The sequence below is a fragment of the Lactuca serriola genome, chromosome 5 (genome assembly GCF_051521515.1).
Source record: "Lactuca serriola cultivar US96UC23 chromosome 5, Lser_US96UC23_V15, whole genome shotgun sequence".
Classification (NCBI taxonomy): domain Eukaryota; kingdom Viridiplantae; phylum Streptophyta; class Magnoliopsida; order Asterales; family Asteraceae; genus Lactuca; species Lactuca serriola.
Window position 1 is genome coordinate 281141565 of NC_136412.1, and position 25920 is coordinate 281167484.

At 36.7% G+C, this 25920-nt stretch overlaps 1 protein-coding gene across 1 annotated transcript; it reads right to left on the reverse strand.

Annotated features, from left to right (window-relative positions):
* Positions 1–17521: 17521 nt before the first annotated feature.
* On the reverse strand, positions 17522–22184 carry LOC145054463 (uncharacterized). The gene is made up of 14 exons (XM_079002667.1): positions 22035–22184; positions 20500–20914; positions 20328–20413; positions 20065–20223; positions 19671–20007; positions 19479–19597; positions 19330–19402; positions 19025–19248; positions 18898–18954; positions 18645–18810; positions 18452–18541; positions 18207–18377; positions 18053–18112; positions 17522–17983 (listed from the first exon to the last, which is right to left on the reverse strand). The coding sequence occupies exons 1-14, from the start codon at positions 22082–22084 to the stop codon at positions 17843–17845; spliced, it is 2148 nt and encodes a 715-aa protein (XP_078858793.1). The 5' UTR covers positions 22085–22184; the 3' UTR covers positions 17522–17842.
* Between the last annotated feature and the right edge of the window lie 3736 nt (positions 22185–25920).

The following is a 25920-nucleotide window of genomic DNA, read 5'->3' on the forward strand; positions in this document are numbered from 1 at the left end:
TTGATTTGTAAGTTTCCTGAAAACCAACTGGATCTTATTAATAAAAGATCTATTGATGTTGTGATAGATTTGTTGTTTTAGTTTTTATCAGATTCCGTACATATAAAGAACGTTGAAATCCGACTTAAAACGAAGAAGTTATGGCCCGTCGAAGTTTTGCTACAAAACCGACACAACTTCGTGTAACGTAAAAAGTGAATTTTTGATGAAATATTTTCTAGCCTTATAAATCTAAACGAAGATCATAGTATATGTCGAACCGAGATCGTGCATATAGAGAACGTTCAAATTTGACTTCGTTTGAGGAAGTTATGATTTTTTCTAAGATTTAGCATAGGAGTACAGAGCCCGGAAATCGAATTTTAGATCGGTCAATTTTTAGTAGACACAACCTAACTGAGAATGGAAGATGCCGTTAGTAGGAGCTCAACGATATAAAGACAATCGAAAACGAACGTTGGATCACAAAGTTATGAATTTTTAACGGATTTTACCTGTCTAAGCCTGTTAAAATATAACTTTAAAAACAAAGTCAAAATTAGATGGAGGAGTCTAAATGAAAGTTGTAGATCCTGTCGATACCTATGCGTGGATATAAAGAACGTGAAAAACGAAGATCGTATGCGAAAGTTACATATTTTAGAAGATAATTAGTTTTTCTATTAAGTTTCGGAGGTGACACGTGGCACCATCTTAGCCACACCTTCTTCCCCACGGCTTCGCACGAGATCTCGACACCTGGCACTGGAACACGCCGTGTTAAACCATTTCATAACCTATAAATAGAGGTGTAAATCATCCCATTTCTTCACACATTTTCTCAACTTCTCTCCCAAATACCCCCAAACCCTCTTCCCCTTTCCCTAGCACCTCCTAGGTGTTAGAGGCGAGTCCTGGACTGCCAGAAGCCCCGGGAAGAAGATATTTTGGCTCAGAAGTTTTGTTTGCGCAACGCCAGGTTCCTCGCTAAACTCCCCTTGTAAGTGAGTTATTCTTACCCTACTTTAAGTATAACTTATGTTTGAGTTCATTATCGTTATTATGAACCTATAAACAAGATTTATCAGTAATTCAAAGTCATTATACTGATTGATCTACATATAGGGATGATGTCTAGGCTGTGATTTAGTGAAGTGTTTAAAGTGGGATTTCCAAACAGTATACTTTGTATACCAAATGGACCTTACCTCCGATATGATCCTACCTGGTCGTTCCTTACTTGATAGATCATGAAAAAGACTTTGAGTTAATGATGAATCTAGACTAATAACTAGTCATAATAAATATTAGACTAAAATCTAGTAATAATGATACTAGGTTTCGTCAAAGGAAAAGAAAATTGTTAGAAGCGAAGTGTTGCCCAAATTTTGAGTCGTTACTTTAACAAGTGAGTGCATAGTTACTTTCATCTTACACATAGATATCAAGTATTTAATATTAATACATGCTATATGTGCTTATTATTTGTGTTCCTGATATTTATGCTAGATGAATGATTTATACATGCTTTACGTGATTTAAACTGTATATGTATTTTTATACCTATAAATATATTGGGTAAAGATGGGTAGATGAATGATGAGAGATGAAAGATGATATAGATGATGAGAGATGAAAAATGATAGAGATGATGAGAGGTGAAAGATGATGAGAAGCCTTTACTTTAACGATGATCCAGTCATCTAGCAGAGTATAGATGACGGCCACAAACTATTCTAGACAGTCCAGTAGAACACTAGCAGGCTCACAACCTATAGGTGTTTGTGAACGACATGTTCACCAGATGTACTCTAAAAACTCTGGAAACTATGGAATTAGTGCCTAATAGATAACATTGGTAGTTGTGGACTTAGTGTCTGATAGATAACATTGGCAGCTATGGACTTAGTGCCTAATAGATAACATCGGAAGCTATGGACTTAGTGTCTGTTGGATAAACCCTGGCAACGATGGACTTCGTGCGTATTCCTTAGGACAAGTCTTAGGAAGGAATGAATGAAGAATAGATGATTCTTAGGGTAGATCCTTAAGAATAAATAAGATAATGGGGATGGGAAGTTGGGTTAATTGTTTGATGATTAAACATCATAATTATATTATTGTGGGTTGAAAACCCTATGTATTCACCGGGTTTCCCAACCTGACCCACTCAGTTTATTTGTATCACAGGTGTCGATATGAAGATACATTACACTGAGAGATCAAAGGAGATGTAAATCATTAGTGTAAATGAATGTAAGGTCTGTTTATGCTTATGTTTATGTATTGACGATGACATCCCAATGTTTTAATATAAACAAAATACATTTTCTTTGGAAATGCTTTGATAATATCTTTATCATGTTTTCTGGGAACAAATTCCGCAATATTATTCTTTAAAATGGATACTCTGATTTTTCAATAAGCATAAATAAAATTTTTAAAATGACTATGAAATTAGGGATGTTACAATAAGTGTGAGCTTTCCATATTAAATTCAACTTATAATTTCATATTAGAAGGGAATTAGGTGTTTCACCATTATAGAATTAAATGGACTTTAATCCCATCCCTATAATAGACTTGTGCACTAAGTCTCTTGTCAAAACTTTAGTCAAGTGATTTGCAAAATTTTGTTGCGATTTCACAAACTCTACTGAAATTACACCATTCATGATTAGTTCTAATCATACTATGTTTAACACCTAAGTGTCTAGACTTGCCATTATAAACCTGGTTATAAGCCTTAGCCAAAGTGGCTACATTATCACAAAGGATGGATATAGGTGGTATCGGATTTGACCACAAAGGAATCTCATAGACTAAATTCATTAGCCATTCTACTTCTTTACCAGTAGCAAATAATGCAACAAACTCATATTCCATTGTCGAGTTTGTAATGCAAGATTGCTTCTTGGAATCCCATGAAATGACACCTCCCCCACTCAAGAATACCAAACCAGTTGTTGAGGAATGTTCATCCATGTTGGTTATCCAACTTGCATCCGAATAACATTCTAAGACCGAAGGACTTCCCAAGTAACTCAATCCATAATCCAAGGTTCCTTTGAGATACTTAAACACTCTATTTACCGCTTGCCAATGTTGAGCACTAGCATACATCAAGCTACAAATAGCCTTAGAATATTCCAATTATGAAATAGGAATGCCATTGTTAGGCATTAATTTCACACTTGAGTCCATGGGAGTACTCATAGGAAAGCAATCACTGAAATTAAACGTTTTGAGAATTTTCTCAACATAGTGACTTTGAGTCATTACTAAACCTTTTTTCACCCTCTTAATTCTTATACCAAGAATTACATCCTCCTCTCCCAAATCCTTCATGGAAAACTTAGATGACAACAATTGTTTTGTTTCATCTAGTTGTTCTTAGTTAGTACCAAAAAACAACATATTATCTACATATAAGCAAATGATCACTCCTACATGAGTAGCATCATGGAATCTAATGTAAACACATTTTTCATATTGATTTATCTTGAAAGTAGAAGACAAAATAATATCATCAACCTTTTGATTCCATTGTTTGGGTGTTTGTTTCAACCGATACAAAGATTTTACCAGTTTACATGTCATATGTTCTTTACCAGGCATAACAAAACCTTCTGGTCGTTTCATGCAACCTTCTTCATCTAATACACCATTTAAAAAGGCTTTTTTGACATCCATTTGATGGATAATCAGATTGTGAATGCTTGTGTAACAGCCCAAAAATTTAGATAAAAATTTTCATTTAATATTTAGAAATTACAACCATATTTTTTTTCCAAAATTCCATTACATAAACTCATGTCCATAAGATCAGAGTATCCAAAACAAGAAATATGGAATATTGGAGAGTGCATGATGTGCCATCAAGACAGACCCTTGCCCTTAGAACTAGAAGTACCTGAAACATCCAACAAACTGTAAGCAAATGCTTAGTGAGTTCCCAAAATACATAAAACATACAATCACGTAATGTCATGCAACAAATAGATATACATAGGATTGCCATGGATTCCCTCCATGGTCTTCACCTGGAATGACATGGGCTCCCCCCATGGTCTTTACCTGGAATGCCATGAACTCCCTCCCATGGTCTGATAACCAGGTGACATGGGCTCCCCCCATGGTCTTCACATAGATCAGTACATGCCAACTAAAAAACCATTGCATATCAACAATTAAGTCCACATATTAGATGATGGGCCAACGTTGGTGTCTTCGACCTGTTGGTATGATGAGAAGACTCATCTCAGTCTGCTGAAAACAATAGCTGCTCGATTACCAGTCCAAAATCTCACACTGAACGAATATACAAATAAACCTTATTAGGATTAAGACACAACCTAGAAAGGGCCCAAAATCCTAAGTCCAAAACCCACCATGGTGGCCTAAAAGTCTTTCCTTCACTAATGGGCCTAACATCAAAGTCCAAAACTATAATGGGCTACAAGTCCCAAAAGGACCACAACTGTAACGACCAAAATTTCAAAACAATTAAAACTTTTCAAAAACCACTCATTTTAATAACATTGTTACAAAAAGGTTTTCAATACATTATTTAACAGATTATTTTCCCAGGTTCATATCATAAAACATCAACGCGAGGAACGGTACGATCACGCCTTTGCCTTGTCACAGACTCCTGAGAACCTGAAAACATAAAACCACAACTGTAAGCCCGAAAGCTTAGTGAGATACCCCCAAAATACCAACCACATATACGCCTTTCCAGGCCACGACCTTCCGGTCCAAAACATATCGCCTTCCGGCCCATAACGCAATGCCTTCCGGCCCATAACATATTGCCTTCCGGCCCATAACATATTGCCTTCCGGCCCACAGCATAACAAGCATACATATCAGCATAAAAGCATACATAACATAATAGAACATAGAACGACCCTGCATACCGGGTCACACCCCAGGTCTAGCAATCATACGCATAACACATAATCATATAACAGTTCACAGTCAGCAATCGATCAACAGACCACATAACATAGCATTACTCTATTCAAGATACCGGCCTAGCCGGTCACTAGCATAACATCACCCTACGAATCAGTCAACATACTAAATGCACACATACGCCTTTCCAGGCCATGACCTTCCGGTCCACATAGCAATGCCTTCCGGCCCGCAACATGTAATACCTTCCGGCCTGCAACATATAACGCCTTCCGGCCCATATCATAACAACTAACAACTGCCCGGATTTCCATCCGATAAAAAAGGTTGGCCTTGGTGCCATAAACCCTAGCGATATAGTGAGGATAACTCACCTCGAAAATGTCGACTGAACAGATAGCTCAAGCTGCTCCGATCACTGATACGATCTCCACCTCTGGACAGCCACCAATGCACTGAACTCAAACAATAAACAACAATTACCAAAATACCCCTGGAACCACTGGTCTACCCTTGGTCAAAGACAAGGTCAAAGTCAACCCCTGACTGACCCTACTCGCCGAGTCAACCCTATGCCTCGTCGAGTCCCCATACTCAGAACTTCACTCAATCCGTGATCTAACTCGCCGAGTCACCCCGAGACTCGCCGAGTTCAACAACTCTGAGTCCACTCGCCCTCAACTCACCGATTCTCTTAGATTCCCTTTCTACACGTCGAGTATCCCCCCTGACTCGACGAGTTCCTCCTGGAAGAATCGCGGGGCCACCCCGACTCAACTCGCCGAGTCTGAAGAACAACTCGGCGAGTCCCAGTTAATCTTCAAGCTACTCGCCGAGTCTGTTCATCGGACTCGGCAAGTCCATGCCATGCAACCGCTCAAACTGCTTTCTAAGGTCAGATCTGCTCCGACAATTCATAGGTTTGGCCTTCCCAGACTGGTTCATCACATAAAGTCCTCATTTCGGTGCTCAATACACCCCATGACTCATAATTTACATTTTGACCTAAGGCATAAGGATTCCAATCCAAAACCTCCATTGATTCCCGAAAAGCTCAGGCATGGGACATTCTGGACTTCCAAGGGTCCCAATATAGGGTTCCAATCGCATGGGGGACCAAGGAAACACTCAATCTAACCACAAAAGGGTTCAATAAACCCTAAATCCATATACACATCAACATAGAAGGGAACAACTCGAAATATTACCAGAATAATGTTGCTCTGTGTCCCCAACCCTCAGACTATGGCTTCTCCTGTTGTTCCCTTGACCAAGCCTCCTCCTCGCAAAATAACACTTCCAAGATCAATGATGGTCTTCTACCTTGCTCCAGATGCTCACAATCGAATTAGGGCTTCACTCACAGGACTAGGGTGAACAATGACGGCCATAAGGCCCCTTATATATGTCCCCAAACCTGGACGGTTAGGGTTTCGCTAAACAGCGTGGACTTGCCGAGTCCATATTCGGACTCGTCGAGTCCAGTCGCGAACCCGCGACCAGATCCGCGATCCTACTCGGCGAGTCTGAGCTCCAACTCGCCGAGTCCCCTCTTAAAACACCCAAAATCATAATTATAGCAATATCTGAAATTCCGGGCTGTTACAACAACCCCAGCAATTCCAGGCCCAAAACAATTACAGCCCAGAGTTCAAAAATACGTTGGAGGCCCAAGACTCTCTAAGAGCGTACGCCCAGCGTACCTTTTCTGTACGCTTAGCGTATTGGGCTCATGGGCTGAACGCACAGCGTAGAAGTTGCCTTACATCCAACTCCAATAAGTTCTTAATGCATGAAGACTTTTCGCTCAAATTCCAGATCTTATATGTTTTAAGGGTCCTAAGGCATAAAGTTGGCAACTTTATGCCTTTGCATGCCATATATGCTCCCAACACCCCATTCTATCTCATTAAGACCTTTCCAAAGGTCTTAACTCATGGATGGACACATAGAAGTTATGAAGTTTGCATTTTTATGTTATAAATGAGCCAAAACACCTCAGATCTAACCTTCCTAACCTCTGGAGTTTCCCAAACTCCCAAAAGAGGATTTATGGACTCAAAAGTGGACTTCTAGAAACCCTAACTCAACAAGAAAAAAGGATAAGCAAGGTGGAAGCTTTTTACCTTCAAAAGCTCCCCAAGATACTCTAGATGCAGGATCCTCAAGCTCTTCCCACGTTCAAAGCTTGAATACAACCTCCTTCTCTTGCAAACCCACTAGAATGACCACCAAAATCACCTTTAGGCTCAAAACTCACAATCTCTTGCAAAAATAGGGTTTAAGGACGAAAAGAGACTATAGAGGCTGATTAGGGTTTGGTCCAAATGATATAAGTGTGTTTAAATAGGGTCCAAGCCAAGAAATTAGGGTTTTGGTAAATGGTCTCGTACGCCCCACATACGAGCCTCAACCACCCGTTGCATACACAAGCGTACGTTAAGCGTACTCATATGTACGCCCAGCGTATGGAGGGTCCTTATATGCCAAAAATGAAATACTTTGAGGGTAAAAATGGAATACATGGATTTGAGTGTTACAACTCTCCCCCACTTGAACTAGACTTCATCCTTGAAGTCTGTTGACGCAAAAAGATTCGGGTAATGCTCTCACATCTCGTATGGAGGGTCCTAAGTCCATTCGGAGCCCTTCCGGTGCTATCATTGCACCTTTACTAGCTTCACCATCTTATTAAGAAGAGATTTAGTTTTTCTATCATAGAATGCAATAGGATTCTGCACATAGTTCAAGCTCTTATCCACCTGAATATCATCAAATGAAATAACTGCAGCCTCATCTGCTACACACTTCCAGAGATGAGACACATGGAATGTGTTATGGATTTGACTGAGCTCATCAGGAATATCCAACCAATAAGTAACCTTGCTAACTCCGGCAGAAATCCATAATGGACCAATGAATCGGGCCCATAGATATCGCTTTTTCCTGTTTAGGGTAAAAGGAACGGATAAAATTTGAGTCGTATCCTTGCACTATTCACTCATCAAATCACACACAATAATACATTTTATAACATCAAGTTACTGATGTGTTTATGTATTATCAATGCACAACTGACTCGTAAAAAACAACTTATATGTCTCCATTTCAAGAATATAGGATATTATCGTCTCAAAATTACTCGTGATAAAAGCAATGAAGTAATTCTTTGAGTGTGGGTTAATCCAATACTCAAATCTCCATTTCAGTAGTACTCGTGAATGTTGCAGCAAACCATTTCCATGTCTAATCCCTTAGACAATCTAGAACCCAATTCACGACAGACGCAATTCACTACTTACTTCCAAAGTATGATAGACTATGGATGTTTTGAATAATCCAATTATTCGGGAAGTAAAACATGCGAAGTGAAACACAATAATAACCTAATTAACTATGGTCTCAAACTATTGAGTATAAATAAAACACTTATTTTAATCACCATATTAATTTGACTTTATTTATTGTATAAAGCTTCAAGTAATCAACTAATCATTTGAATTAAACATTATACATGCCATGTAATAAACATGCATACTATGTCTCTCTATGGTACTTTCTTTGTGAATAGATCAATTGGACATAAATCCAATGATACTCATATCACAATTCCAAATCTATATTACAAGTGTAAGACTTTCCAAAATTCTTGTCACTACTAAATGTGTTAGAATCTAACCTTTCATGCAATGATCCTTTTTTCAAGAAGTGGCCTAGAAGTCACAAAGACTTTGCCAACGATGTCACAAAATGCTCCAATGAAACTTTGTTACTTAAAACAATTTCATGGTAATGAAGTATCAGATTCAAGGTAACTCCTTGAACACCTTCTTTGCATTAAGGTTTCTAACTTACATTCAGGTTCCAATCATCAACTCCCATTATGGAAACATTTCCATATTTCCATATGACAATCTATTCTAATAAAGAATTATCCCAATCTGAAACATGTCAGTGTGGTCCATCCATCTACAGTACTTCCAATTGTCCACAAGCAACCAATCTTCTGCAAACCTCATATTGTTCTTGACAATTGTTTAACAACTTTAGTCACATATTTTTCTAGTCCTTTTTCCCTCTCAATGCCCTAGGCATTCAGAAAAAATAGAACAAGCGAATACTATAGCATATGTGATTAATCCTATGTTTGAAGCATACGGGATTCGATACATAATGTCTTACATAAAGACTTGATACTTGATTAGTCTTTTGCTATAATATTTCCATATATAGAATTTTTCCTATATTGAATCACTTCAACACGAAATTCATATATGTTCATGACTAAGTTTCATTAAATCTAAACTTTTAGATGAAGTATAAGTACTTTTTTTTTCCCAAAATCCTTTTTATCGCAAAACAAATCTCAAATATGGCAACTTGCAAACTGAAAACTTTATTTCCCATAAACAGTATTGCCAACTTGTTATACTTAACATAACTATTATGCTCCCACTAGCATAATAATTATATTCTTGCTAGCATAACAATTATGCTCTCGTTAGCATAACACTTATGTTCCCACTAGCTTTAACATGTATTCAGAAATCAACTGGACTTATAGAAAATCAATGCTCTTGACGTTCTTACTAAAGTTCAGATTTCTAATACGTGGTGCTTCAATAAGTCTTCATCTAGAATTCTTAAGCTCATACACCTTTCATTAGATAGCATATGTGTATGTTTAAACCCTTTCAGAACTTACAACAATAAGTCTTGAACGTTCAAACAGTCCTTTTCCGTTTCTCACAATTCAAACTATGAAAAGGGATGTCGTAATCATATAAAAATTTGAGAATGCAATTATCACAACTACTAACCATAATGATATCAATCAGATTTAAAATCTACTAGCGAAAGTGTTTCCTCATAATCACTTTCATGAGTTAGAGCGACACTTTTTTCACCTAGATTTTATGGTGTATGTATTCCTATCCATGTGAATTTATCAATTCCAACCTACAATCATAAGATAAGGTTGAGGACAAAACCAAAATCAAATTTAGTTTACCTTTCATGGACTAAACTTTGCTTATTCTTAATTTATTGCCATCTGGCAGCACAAGGGCCTACCAGTGCTTCCATGTTGTTTAAGCAGCTCACTCCCATTGACCAATGTACTATCACTGACCAATGTGCTCTGCCTATCGCAATCAAATGAGAACTATAGAAATCATATGCATAGTAAACTTAACTGGAAGGTGAACAAAACAATAATGTGTCAACTTAACATGATAGGTAATCAACCTCAGGCCATGCACTAGTGATAACTAACAAGTTTATTCTTGATTGACTCCTGAAACTATTCAACATCATTAAGACTCCCACTGACTTCTTGACATATAAGTTTTTATGTTAAGGAACATTCCTTGACAAGCAAAAATGAAGATTCAAAAGTTAATGTGGGTTCTTATCAAGAAAACACTTCATTTAATTGGTATTAGTTTATCTTTGTTATAACCAAAACATCACAACTACCAATTTCAAATGTGCTAGAGCAAGAAAACATTTCCACTCCACATATCGTGAGGTGTTATAAACCTACTTAGTTTAAAACAAGCTTCAAGATACGATTCAAAGTTACTAGAGTATGACTCTAAAACTTAATTTGATACGAAGTATGACTCATCTCTCGATTAAACCATTTCATCAATATCCAATTCGTCTTCTTAGTCATGCAAATTCACTAAGATGTCCTTAGAGGATCAATTGTGACATAGTTTCATAATAATTAAGATGATCATAAAACATCATACTGAAGTACACTCCTTTCCTTTCAGATTGGAGAAACATTTATCTTTCTGCCTAATAGATCCTTCATATTCGTTCTGCCATTCTTTGAAACTTTTTCAAAGAATCATAATTACACTTAATCTTGTAAGTATAACCACATTTACTGAAGCATCAGCAAATCATGAAAAATAGATTTATCATCTTTTGTGATGGATCCAAATAGTCCACATCAATGTGTACTAGATCCATTAGTCCTTCACTTTGACTCACACAAACATGTGATCAACGAATTAGTCTTAATATTCCAAAGATTCAAGATTCTCATACATCACGCAATTCAAATTATATGACTCCAAGTTTTTATCCAACTGAGACTTGGGTGATGAGAATTCCTTTTCACTTGGTTGATTACGACATTTCCACAAATGACACAACTAAGAATCAAATCCACATTTAACAGTGCTAGAAATATGACCACCAATTTTCATAAATGTCATTGCAAGGAAATGTAAAGTAAATAATATAAAACCAAAAATTTACTTTATTGATAAAATGCAGAAAACAATTTATCCTTACAATGCAGATATATGAAAACTATGTTTCTACATATTTCCTAAGCAATCTATTAAACTATCATAACTCCTAAGCAGCAACTCCAAATTCTGATCATCGAACCATGTGACTGAAATCTATCTCTTACGATCAGAATCAGCTTTCTCTTCTTAAGCTTCCTTCTTTCTCTTAGATCATGCAAAACATCAAAATGTGACTATCACATCATGTAATAAGAATCTATGAATAGGAACTTAATAGAGTTAGATAGTGGATGCACCTAAAGTAGAGTCATACAACTTGACTTTACTATCTCTAAGATCTTTTAGGTAGACAGGGCAGCTTCGCATCCAATGTCCCTTCAATTAGCAATAGAAACATATGGACTCTTCAGGAATGGCACATGAGACCATCTCAGAATTGGTCTTTCTCTTTACCACATGGTCAAACGGTTTGACCTTGGCCGATCCCTTTCCATTGGGAAGAGAAAACTTTTATGGACTACCATTGTTACTATTGTTAAGGTCCATGGAAATTTTGGAGATTGATCCTTCAAACACATCTGCTTGACCATTGCACTTTAGCATCTCTGCTTCAACAGCAATTAGCAAATATGTAAGATCAATAAGGGCCACATCGTTGTTAGTCAAATAGTAGTCCTTAACAAACTGACTATATGACTCAAGAAGTGAGTGAAGAACCAAGTCAACAGCTAGCTCCTTTAGGAAAACGACACCCACCATTCCTAATCTGTCAATGTGTGGCTTCATGTTAAGATCATGTGCACACACAGAGTCTCCATCTAAGTGTTTGCATGCCAATAGAGCTTGAGTAACCCTGAAATTTTCAATTTGACGAAAATGTGGGTTGGTGAGAATCACTGGAGGTGGTGGAGGAAGAGTCGGAGAAGCATGATTTCCAGTTCCATCATTTGAAAAAAGGAATATTCTTTCACCTTGATCAACTTGTGGAAGATCATCTTCAGATTGAGACAGAAACTATTTCCAAAAGGATGAAGAAGACCATTATTGTCGGAACTCAACATCTATAAAAGGAGAAAAGAATTCAAGTTAGTTGATTTAATTTAATCCTTAATTATTAACCCAAAATTCAAATTAAGGCTAGGATCCATATTTTCGATTCGAATTCTGAAGCGGTATGTCGTAATTAAATTCAAATCTATTTTAGGTTAGGTAAACATTTACCAGTTTCAATCTAATGAAACTCCTAGATCTTTGAGATTCATTGAACTATTCAATGGCATGTTTAATCTCGATTATGCTCTCACTTTGTGAATGGGATGCCCAGGATCACAAACGAGATGTGAATAGCCATGAAAATTAGTTTGGTACTCTCATTGTCATTTATCACCCAATCAATGTGCCGGTTAACCACACACGCTCCATCGATCAATGATAATTTACGAGACACCCATTTCCTACGATATTGGTCCCATATTAGTGTGTCGGTTAACGACACACACTCCACTAAGGACCAATAAGGTGCAATGTGCAATTTCATGGGTTAGCATCAAATTCACATTTTTCCTAAAGTAACTAAGAATGAGATTTTAGAAAAAGTTTAGTTACTTTATGTCATTATGCTTTTAGTGAGAGTTTAGTGTCCTATCCTACCCATTTGGCTAACGACCCTCCACTAGTCAAGGGTGTGGTGGGTAAAAATGGATACCCAATGGCGGTCATTTTACAGTTCGCTTCCTTAAACACCCCTTATTGACCAGCTTCGTGAATGAGGCCTACTAACGGCAAGACTGACTTTTTTTATACATACATACATACATACATACACACACACACACACACACACACACATATATATATATATATATATATATATATATAGAGAGAGAGAGAGAGAGAGATTAAACTTGTAATTATATAATAGTATAAGGATGTACTTTAAACTTTTAAAATAATTGTGGTTTAATCTTTTAATAAATTAAACTTTTAATTTGATTAAATTTAAACTTTTTTATGGATTTATTAATTATCTTTTAATTAAATTTTTTAACAACGTCCATAAGGGTGTACCTTAAACCTTTTAAAAATACTAGATCAAATTTTAAATAATTAAATTAATAACTTAATTTTGTCTTTATCTTAAAATTTGACCAAATCATTTATCTGATAAGGATATACAATTACCTTTCCAGAAAAATCAATTTTAAGCAATAAAAATGAATTAAGGTAATTATCTTCATCACAACAAGATATGAAATTCAAAAAATCAGGGATCTGACGAGTCAACTTGTCGAGTTATGGGCAGTGAACTCGTCGAGTTGGACCAACTCGTCGAGTCCAATGCGGAACTCGTCAACGTTAATGAATAGATTGACGAATCAGTTCCCTCCTCCTTTGGACAATTCACATATGCATCAAATTCAACTGAAAACATCCTAGGCTCTGATACCACTGATGAGTTTTGAGCATAACAAAAACCTATGTGTCCATGCAACCCTAATTGCTTTGGATCTACGTTTTTCACTAGTTGAACATGCAAATTAAATACCAAAGCAAAACCCTAGATCTAGCATATATAAATCAAAACATCCATATAATTAGGGCTTAGAAGTTTACCTCACTTGTTATGTAGTAATAACAAGAAACCTTGTAGATCCTTGACTCTTGAAAGCTTAGTACCTCAAATGTGACACCTCTAATGGCTTACAAACACCACTAGCAAAAGGATGAGAGGAAAGAGGAGGGAATTCTATAAGAAATCGGCTCCACTAGGATTAGAGGCAAGTGTGTAGGCCGAAACTCTAAGAGGTGGGGTCTTTATATAGTTATGGGCTGCTAGGGTTTTTTAGAGGAAACCCTAATTTCCTGCTTAAGGCTTAAGCAACCCATTGATCCTCATAAAAGAGCCTTGGATGAAATCTATAGGGCCTCCCTATAGTTTTTGTTCACTCCCATCTAAGGAGTCCAATAGCCCAGTTTCACAACTATCAATGATTTGCAAAACAGCCCCTGTTTCTTTAATCAGTTCCTTTAATCCCAAAATTAATTCCAAATTAATTCCTAATTAAATACTAATTAAATAACATGATTTATAATTAATATATTATTTTCGTAATACATTAATAAATCAATTTATTATTCCAAATAATAAATTCAACCTCTCTCTCCAAAAGTCATCATGTCGAGTTGTTAGGGTGAAGGCAACCCAAAAGGACCATGCTACTATCAAATCAAGTACATACCAATTATAGTTATGGGCTTAAACACCTAATCCAACAAAAGACTCCTATATTTTCCGTGACTACCCATGATTCGAGTATAAATCTTGTGCTTCTAGTAGTACGTGCCCAATACTACATTCCACACCTATCCATACTTTCCTAAAGAATCATCCTGAATCCTCTAAGTCACTTCGCTACGGTGACTCTCATGAGCCCTATGCTAAAAACATACATATCTTACTAAATCACTTCCTAGGCCCTCATAGGAATCCTCATCTCACTTGCTTCTATATTACTAGGAATTTCTACCAACACTGTTGGTTGCCTTATGCATGCAGATTATACACAATACAAGATCAAATAGATTGTCAAATAAATGATTCTACCTTAAGCCAACAACTAAACAAGGAACATGAAATAAGACTAAATCAATCATTCTAAGGCTATATAATCCTTATCGTGTACAAACCTTAAACATACACTTAGCAATTAACATTGTCAATCTAAACTCCAGGTAGTACATAACAACTTCCAAGGCTATAAGGCATCACAAATATCAGGCAACTCTATCATGCAATTCCTGAAAGGATCCTTAGCCATATTCTACTATTCAACTCACATAATAGTATACTAAAGTATAACATTCATGTATATGTATTTTGGGAATCACTTACTGGAGCTCGGTTGATTGCACCATCGTCCCCCTTTTCCTTATAAGGACCTTTTTAGAAAAAAAATGTTTTCTTGCAAAAGATTTATTAATTCCTCAGTTTGATTTCAGAAGCACCCGAGAGTGTGCTTGAATCCTTCAAACCAAGGCTCTGATATCAACTTGAAACATCCCAAAATACCAATAAAAATTTCATTTTCCAAAACACCCACAAGCAATACAACCAATTGTTTTCAAAACCAAACAATGTAAAAAGTTTTTTCAAACATCAGAGTGAAGCAAATAAAAAGTGTGGAACAATCTTCAAAGGACGTTGTACGATCAAATCGTGCCATTCCCTTTGGAACCAAAAGTACAGGTGCTAGGGGCCAAACCCCGGTCTTCCATACAACTGCCAAGGGTTAAACCCTGGTCTTTTATACAAATGCTAGGGGCCAAACCCTGGTCTTTCATACAAGTGTCAGGGGCCAAATCCTAGCTTTCATGCAAGAGTCACAAAGAGAACTAAGCATCCTACATAGTATAGTGAAAAGACTCACCTCACAACCGTAGTCAATAGCTAACAAGCTCACACAGCTGAAAAACGGGTGCTACACACCTTCTATGGAATCATACAAGGTAAACCCTTAGTCTACCTTCCAAAACTATCAATTTTGACTAAAAGTCAAACCTTGTTAAAAGTCAACAGTCAAATTCAACGTCACTTGACCTCCACATCATGGTCACGTCGTGGCACCTTCTCGACAAAACAGTCACGCCCAGTGAAATCGCCATGACATGGCAATTATGCCACCATGTCGTGGCAACTACACAATGAAGAGCTTGATGGATTAAGCTCTCAATTAGTTAAGTCCTAAGCTCATACATTCAAGGGGGCATCTAGGGACCCTAATGGTCCATAAAATTCCTTGCTTTGATGACATTCATTTCCAATGCATTTGCTCAACAAGATCAAAAATGGCATAAATGGGGTCAAGATCCATGCATGAGCTCAAAGTTACATAACTCTTCAGATCTAGAACATCAAACCCTATTGGGACTACAAGGATCAATAAAGTTGCAAACTTTATTGAACCCAACCACTCAAAACACCAAGAATACGACGAAAGACCAATAAAACTTAGATTTAAAGAGAGCTATCCAACAAGATCTGAAAAAAAAGAGGACTTACAAAGGTCCGGAAGGAGATCTCAAAGGTGGTGAGGAGTTGCTTGCTTGATTCTTGCACTAGAACCTTCTTCTTCCTTCTAAATGCACCAAAACACCAAAGTAAGCTCAAAAATAGAGGAGAGGGGATTAGGGTTTGCTTTAAGGCTTTTAGAGGTGATGGAGTCTAAGGGTCAACGAAACCCTAGCCATTACTTCCCTTAAATAGGGTCATAATTCCAGAATTTAGGGTTTGCCCAAAATCAGTCCCAACATCGTGGCACATACTTTGCCACGTCGTGGAGGCTAAAAGAAATGCGCATTTCATGCAACCTTGTCACGTCATGGTGATTCCTCCACCACGTCGTGGTCATCCAAAAACTCATAGTTTTACTTAATGATTCATACCTAAAAAATTCGGATGTTATAGACCTTTAGGATGAATTTTGGTGAAGATTATACCATCTCTGAAGGCTATCAGCCCCTATAATCACAACTTGATCATCATACAACACTAATACAAGGTAATAACCTATATGATCTTGAGTCTTTGAATTTAGTTAAAGTTAGGGTTTTGAGCTTATATTGTTATTCGTCCAATTAGTGGCTTAAAATTATATATGTTATAAATAAGTAGTTATATTTCGTGATAATGCTACTTTAACTATAATGCATCGTAGTGAGTCCACATATTGAAATGGTATTTGATCTAGAAAGACAATTTGAAATGAAGGGGAATTGATGAATGAATGGTATAAGGTATATTGATAATTATTGTAGTAGACAATGCTATAATTAAGCTATATGTCTAAGTAACAATAAAAGAATCATGAAAAATTATTGATTGCCAAGTCGCAAGACAAGGTGAAATATGTTAGTCAAGTTAGTTGACGAGATTAATGTATTACATCGACTTTTGTGATGACAAACATACAACTAATTTGTAGGTGCGAAGAGTTATAATACATCAAGAACCTAAAGATCTTGAATTGGAATCCCAAGTTTCAAGAAGTGAGTACATAACCCTCGAGCAATATACTTGTAAGATTTTCTCTGACATGTAGAGCATTGAATGATATGTAATGTTAACTCATGGTGCATAGACCTCTATATGAGGATGACCACGGCTACACAAGATACTACAATAGTTGGTATGTTCTTCCGTACTATACTCAGGTAGTTCATAAGAAACAATTGGTAATGAAATAATAAAAGCAAGAAAGATATGTATGGACCGGTTATCTTCTAGACATGTTACTTTATTACTAGAACTGGAGTGTTACACTAATTACCAACAAAACAAAAAAAAAATGAACGAATTTAGTTTATATTACATTTTATTTCCCACATTTAACATACTAATTATCATAAAATTCCAAAAAAAAAAAAAAAAAAAAGACCAAAAGACATTCCTCTGAAAATTTACCTTTTTACCGACATGTAAACAGACAACTTTATTTTCTAGACGGATCTTTTAGGGAACAAAACTAAGATCTCATGGTAGCATATAACTTACAACCCCAACATGCACCTCCTACATTTGCAATTGGGATTGAAATTAACTTATGAAACATCTAATTAGTAATTATACATCATCACCATCTATCTATAATAGATTCTCTATTTACACCCCTCATCTTCTATGGCATTGTCACTCTCAAACTTTTATCTTCTTCATTTTCTTTGCTACTCCGCCCCACATCTGATTCCACCTCCATCTTCTTTGTTCTCTCCAGTTGTTTCACCAAATGCAACCGTTGAGATGAATAAGGTGACGGAATCTGTAATAAATTAATCATCACATTCAATGCATTAATCATTTTGTTTTTTTAAAATAAGAAAAAATGTACCAATGATGGGACGTATTTCTTGATTGCTGCTAGCATCGCTGCATGCCCTACAGCTGAAACCTAACCATACAAAAAAAAAAAAAACAATGAATTTTTTTAAAAATAAAAATAAAAAAAACATAATTTAATTAATAATTTGAATTTAGATGCTTACAGGTATTAACATTAGGATTGTAATGGGGACAAGAGTGGCAAGATCGTTGAGCGTTCGCTTTATTTTCCCTCTTTCTCTATTTGTAATCTTTTTACCATATAATTGTTTCATCATCAATGTAAAAGTGTCCCTTACATCTATAAATAGTAATCGACTCCCCATCCATATATCCTAAATATTAAAAATAATTATTTAACAAATTTAATTTTAAAAAAAATAATTAAATAAAATATCTGGACACTTACGTTACTCGCAGCAACCAGTTTCATGGTGGATTCCCTTATAAAGCGTTCATACAACGGCTTTGTTTCAGCTCCACCTCCCCTCTCTTTCACCTTTACACGATTGCAAAAAACCAAATTATATTTATGAAAAATAGATACATGTTGTCAGTTGTATACAATATTACTAATAGAAACAATGTGATGCATAGCATACCTTCTTAATTGTAGATCCATCTTGTTGACTATTTCTCCTTTTCATCATGTCAACTGGATTTTGCTGAGCTTCCAATAAAGCAGAAGAATTTGTTGTCCCTTTATTACTTGGAGCAGATGGTGTTGTTGACTCAGATGAAACTCTCTCCGAAAATTTCATTAATTCACTACCAACAAAAAAAAAAAAAAAAGTATAATAATCCGGTTATTTTCAAAGTAATATTAAAGAAAATAGTTGGTAAACCTGGTTTTACCCTGATTTATCATAAGCAGCCCAATACTCCTCAAGACAACACGATAATAATGACTGACTACAAAAAATTAAATATAAATTAGAAAATGCAAATAAATTTATTAAAGATTTGAAAATTAATGGTTTACCTTCGAAGCAAAAAAGAAAGCAAATTTGCATCCATGGGTTGTTGGGAGGAGCTTGTATAATGAGCATATCCAGAAAAGACATCATAGCAAACAGTAAGAACAGTATAAAGAATAATCTCTTTTTCTGCTTGGATAGCTTGTTGTCTTGATCTTCTTCCATCATGATGGAATTTTAATCTGAGTGGTGAATAAAAATCAAGCCATCCAATTTCCTCTATAACCACCTGTAATTTGTAATTATAAATTATAAAATTTATAATATAAATAAATAAATCAGCATCAGTTAATATTATAAATAATCTGACCTCAATGAAGAGCTGGTACTCAGGTAGGGAGCTAAATTCAGGATAAATATACAGGCAACCACACTCCAAGTAACTGCAAAATGTGAAAAACCTTTAAAGAATTTTTGTTTAATTGTATTTGTATTAAAATATATGTTTGACTAATTGACCTGAGGAAATCCTTGGTTTGATCATCAAGATCCTTTATGTTCATTTCTGACAAGAATAATCTTGTTTCTCTTCCCAGAAATGCAAAAATCCCGAGTGTAGCCAAAGTAATCTCCTCAATCTGTACATAAAAATATATTACTCCAATTTACATATATAATTTAGAGACTTAATGAATGGAACATATTACATACCTTGTTATTGAATGTCAGTTTGCCTGTTACTACATTTTCTCTATGAAATGCTACTAACAATTTTTTCTGAACCAATCCAATCCAAAATTCCACATCTTCAATATTCTTATTTGGCAAAACCTTTTTACCAAAATGAAATAGAAAATCATCTTCAAATCCTGCTTCAATTGCCAAATGATGCAATTTATCCACTGTTACAAGGCTGCATGATAAGTCCAGAAGCTCCACTAAAACATCATCAATGGACTCTGTGAATAAACCACAAGCAATACGCCCTGACCCCAACTTTCTCACTGCAGTGCAACAACTTATAGCCAGAATCACTCCTGCAACACCACTGAAGCAAAAAATTTATCAAGGGTAAAACCGGAAATGATGATGCATGATTGCATACCTTCCAGCATATTCCATAGACCAGTTTTTGAAGAGTGGGATAAATGATCCTGCTATACGTGGAAGCTCTACAGTTCTAAACCACTGAACTAATCTTGGGTGTTTGGCATTTAACTGGCTTTCAACAAAATCTCCAAGAAACAATGTCTTTGTGGACAAACTAAGGCAGAAGCATGAATAGAATATCAGACCATATGAAACATTTGAAATTTGAAAGACTAAAGTACTTATTTTATCCAACCACTTCAATGGTGTACTACTTACATTTCACTTACAGGACTGTTGCAACGTTTTTGAGAAAGAAACAACTCCACTTCAATTGCGGCTTTCAATAAAGCATATACTGCTACCTGTGAAACAATAATGAGTTTGTTTGATTGTTTGAATATAAAAAAGGGTGTTGAGATTTTTATTTTTTATTTTTTTTTCAGTGTACCTGATATGCAGTGCGTTTATGCCATGCATGGACATCGACTCCAATCCATGCATTAGATAGCTCAGGACCACTTCTAGCTAATTGTAGATTTTGAATTGCAAGGGAAAAGCTTCTGGCTGATTCATGTAATACCCATACAAGATGATTAACACGGTTGAGTTCCAAATCATCTCTGTTTGTTATATCTATAGAAGGATTATTCTTGGCTATCATCGTGTTGTTGCCAGAAGAAGCAATGGATGATAGTGATCTTGATGAAGACTGATGTAGTGTGATATTTTGAGATGTTGAAATGCAATTCTTGAAAAGGAATCCATGTAAGAAGTTATCGTTCTCTTGCCCTTTCATACTGAACTTTGATCCATAAGATGAGCAAGCTATGAACTTTGCACTTTCTTCTGATCCAGCAGAATCCCTGTGACAATGATTTATTGAAGAACTTTTTTAGATCGGTTGAAGAACTTTCTCTCATATTTCTATAGTTTTCTCTTGCAAAGAGTACAATGTCAAACCATTAAGAGTGTCTTTTTCATATGTATCTTGTAGATAATGGATAATAATGTTCTTTGAACCACTAGAAAACCACCACAACAAATATTATATACAAAAAATCAACTTAACAGTTTCCCTATGAAGACCTACTGCCATTGCAGTCTCTTATGCAACTCAAACTAAGAAAGTATTCATCTTCATATGGAGCTTTGTCAAAGTAAATAGAGCATAGATGATTATGTTATGCAATAACCCTTCTGACCTTGATTCATGATATGAAACAAAATTTTCAGAAGACATGTTTATAAATATATGTCTATAGAATATTTAACATAACAATCTACATAACCGTGTAAAATCGAATTGATGTCAATACTATTTAAACACGAAGTACACATATTCAATGATGTGTATGTGGAAAGGTGGCTGAGAGAAAAGACAGAGAGATGCACTTGTAGTAGGAAAGGGAATTGGAAGATGTGGAAAAAAAAACAAGTCGTAAGCCATTGGAGGATAAAGATGGAACAGAACACAAATACACAACAGTGCAGAGAGGAACTTGAAACTAAAACTAATAATCTTCTTTACAATGGTAAGGTAAAAATCACACTCAACATTTGCAATCAATTCGAGATGCGACCAATTAACATAAATAGCTATCTCGTTTTCACTAAGAATCATCAATCATTCACAAAGAAACATTCCCCTCCAACGTTATCTTAGCAGTCAAATATGCAAATCCTCCACATGAATCATGAATAACTACTCGGTGAGTGCATTGGCAAAAGATGACACTATTCAATTCTCCACAGGTACTTTGACAAGGACGACCTAAGAAAAGGATAATTCACGAAACATGATCCCAACCTAAACAATCATTAATGTAGCAATCAAATAACCACTAGAGATCAAAAACTTCACCCGTGACCATATCCATCGCTAGGAGATCATGTTAATTCATCAAGTTGTAAACATGCAATTTTGAGATCAAAGAAATGGCGTAAGAAATGCAATAATTAGCGTGTGTTAGAAGGAGATCTTACTGGTAGTAGGGATGAAAATTGGTGGATTGAAACGCGAATCGGGAGGCCATTGAAAGAGAAAGGGGAGAAATGGTGATACAAAGTAGAAGGGGGAGTTTTGGTGTTTGGTTTGAAGCGAAGCCATCGAGGTAACACGCTGCGAAAGGCGAAGCCGTCTGACAGATTGAAAGGGGATTAATTTTTTATTTTTTTTTCCTAGCTACGACTATTACACTTTGAGCGAATTACAAAACAGTCCTTGAAATATTTCTAGTGGATAGGGTGGCCAATGGGTATTCCGATACTTCTAAATTGTAATCATTGCACATCAATTTATTATAGAGGGGTGTTGTTAGAGAGGAAGACTGAACTTGCGTAACTACGAAACTTTAGTGAGCAAATATAATATAAATATACGAAAGTCTTATGGCAAAAGTTAGAAACCCAGAGATGTTAGAGACTAAAACTGTCAATATATGAAAGTCATGTGGCAAAAGTATGAAACTCAAAAAGTATCGGGGAAAAACATGGCAATATATGAAAGTATATAAACCAAATCTATCAATATGCAAAATTCTCGTAGCCAAACTTGGAAACCCAAAAAGTATAGTGACAGAAATTGCCAATATAAAATATTATTGTTGTTGATATGTGCATATTTAGCTATATAATTTAATTCTCATACTTTTAATTACAATTATCTTTAATATAGAACAAAAAATACTTATTAGGTTTAAAATATGTCTTGTAGTGGCGAAGACTTGTTCGGGACAAAAAGGAAGCATACGAGGAGCTGGAAGCAGGAAACGGAAACAAAAACTAGAGAATAAGAAAAGTTATTTGAAGACCACGTCGTGGTAGCTTAACCGCGATGTAGCGAATGGAAGAATCGCGACCCATATGTTGACTTGACAGACACGAGATTTACTAGAAGACCACATTGTGGTGGTCAGATTCCACAATTATAAATATCTCGGACATTAGGTCGAAATTAGCAATGGGGCCCGATCCCTCAACATACAGGACGCGAATCCCACCTTTTTCCGCCTCGGGGCAAAAGCTTGTGCGTTGAGCATTCTCCATGTCACAATCCAACGACGACTAGCGATGGGGTCCTTAACCCCAAAGAACTCAGACGCCCCACATGCCTTGAACTCTCGGAATGAGGGAGTTCGATTCCCAATCTGACCCGCAACGATCTTGTAACATCCGGATTTTCAGGTATTATGTTTGATCATTTATTCTTTTGAGTAAAAGGGAGGGACTCGACGAGTTGAGGCGTAGACTCATCGAGTAGGATCACGTGTGCGGACTGGATTAATGAACGGACTCGACGAGTCAGAAAGGGTGGACTCGACGAGTCCGCGCTGTAACTTAAAGCCCTAATTCTCGGGGTCTGTGCCCTATTTAAAGGTCTTTATGGCCTCCATTTTCGGCTACTTCACCCCTGAGAAACCCTAGAGAGCAGAGAGATCATTTGTGGTGCAAGAGGGAGGCTAATTCACCATTTCTTGTGTGTTTTAGCAAGAAGGAAGGAAGTAGAACAAGCTAAGTGGGTTGAGGAGCTTGGATCCACTTCTATTTGATCAGAGGAAGCTGTTGGAGGTAACAATATGTGCCATTCTCGTGTTTATTATGATTCTAGTGAAATCTAAGGTTTTCTATATGCCTCTTTTGGTTGAATCTTGAGTATGTGAGGTCCCAAGGCGAGCTGGTTCATAGATATGGACCTTAAGGGGTCCAGAGAGTCCTTACCACTCTGCTTTATGCCATACCTTCTGAGTTATGAGCCTAGGAGGCCATTTTAGAGGTTATTTCACCAAAAGAAGCTTTGGGTGTATTGCATGTGTACCAAGATTCGAACTTTACGTAATTATCATGCTTGGGAAGGTCAGATCTATAGATTAGAGAAACAGATCTGAACTTAGAAGGTCATTTGAGTATGAACATGGAAGCAACTCGCCGAGTTCATAAGTGGACTCAACGATTCGAGTCGGGGTTGCCCCGCGATTCGTGACAGGAGGAACCCGTCGAGTGGAAGGATGACTCGACGAGTCAGGAGAGACTAGAAGGACTCAAAGGACCCACATGGAGTCGTCGAGTCGCATGTGTGCACTCGACGAGTCTGGTCAAAGTTTGACCGTTGACTTTTGTTGACTTTTAGGTTTTGGTCAACAATTGGACTTGTGGACCATTTGAAGGGTAAAATGGTCTTTTATCCTTCTTAGAGGATATGGAAGAGACTAGCCTAGCCTGGAGAGCCGTTATTGATTTGAGATAATTGTTTCTATGTTTAGGCGGAGGCTAGATCAGTATATACGTGTGCGAGATTATCCGAGAAAGCCGAGGTGAGTCTTTTCACTATATTGTACCTATAGTGGTACCCAAGTGTGACCGGAAGGTCTTGTATGTTATGAATTGTATGTGCTATATGTTGCTATGTGATATGTATGTGTTATGTATGTTATGTATGACATGGACCGGAAGGTCAGGAGGTTACGGACTGAAAGGTCGATACTGGAAGGACCGGAAGGTCTACCGGGATTCGGGACGGAAGTCCCCTGAGACACTTGGATCGGAAGATCCTACAGAGTTATGTCCTGGAAAGGCGTATGTGTTGTACATGGTATTTTGGGGAACTCACTAAGCATTTATGCTTATAGTTGTTGTGCTATGTGTTCAGGTACTAGCGAGGACCATGGGAAGGCGCCGACATGATCCGTACACACTGAGAGGATTTATGTAGTTGAGATCTTGGGATTTGTTTATTGTGATAACATGTGATACATTGGATTACTATGATATTTTATGAATGAAAGTATGATTTAAAAATGAAAAATTGTTTTGAAAATTTACGTTGTTACAGATCTCAGCTCAAAAAGACTTGAGCCGCTCCTCCATAATCTCCATGATCCCCACCTTAACGGTACCGAAAATCACCGGGGTAATGTCAAGGATGTCGCAAGTAACCACGGTTGCGATAAGCTCGCACGACCTCTCATCAATCAGCTCTGCACCATAGCCTAAATATGATCCCAAACCTAAACCTCCTCACGTAGCCATCACCATCCTCAACTGAAAATACAACATACAAACCAATTGATAAGGAAGTTCGAAGGGATTCCTCCCCACCGGATTCCTTAGAGCTTCCAGGTTTGTCCTTGTCTCGGGTACATGTATTGTGCTTTCAATAGTGCGAGCCTAATACTACCTTCCACACCTATATGTACCTTCCCCAATGCCATACCTGATACCTCTAGTTCACCCAACCATAGATAAAACATGACCTGCAAATCGCAGTACACACACATATCCTAGACTCTTCTAGGATTTCTCAATCATTACATAACCATAACCTCAATCAACACTGTAGGTTGCCTTATGCATGCAAGTTATATATAAATAGAATCACATAGACTGTCAAATAAAGCTTCTACCCTAAGTCCACAACCAAAAAAGGAACAGGAAATGAGGCAGAAATCCATCATTCTAGGGCTATGCAATCCTAAACATATAAAACTTTGAAAGCATACACTTTGTAACATCCTAAAAATTTCAACAATTCTAAACTTTTCAAAACGATCATTTTACTAATAAAATGTTTACAAAAATAGTGTTTTCAAAACATTATTTGAAAATTAGTGCCTCCCAGGATTAATGACATATAATCAGGATGTGTACGGTCACGCCTTCGCCTTGCCACGAATCTCTAAAACACCTGAAACCATAAACCAAAAACTGTAAGCACGAAGCTTAGTGAGTTTCCCCCAAAGTACCAACACACCACATATAACATATACAACAAACAACATACTATGGGTCCAATCAACCATCGGGTTGGAATAGCTCAGGCCCTCAACCATTGGGTTGGAATGCCAACATACTATATGTCCAGTCAACCATCGGG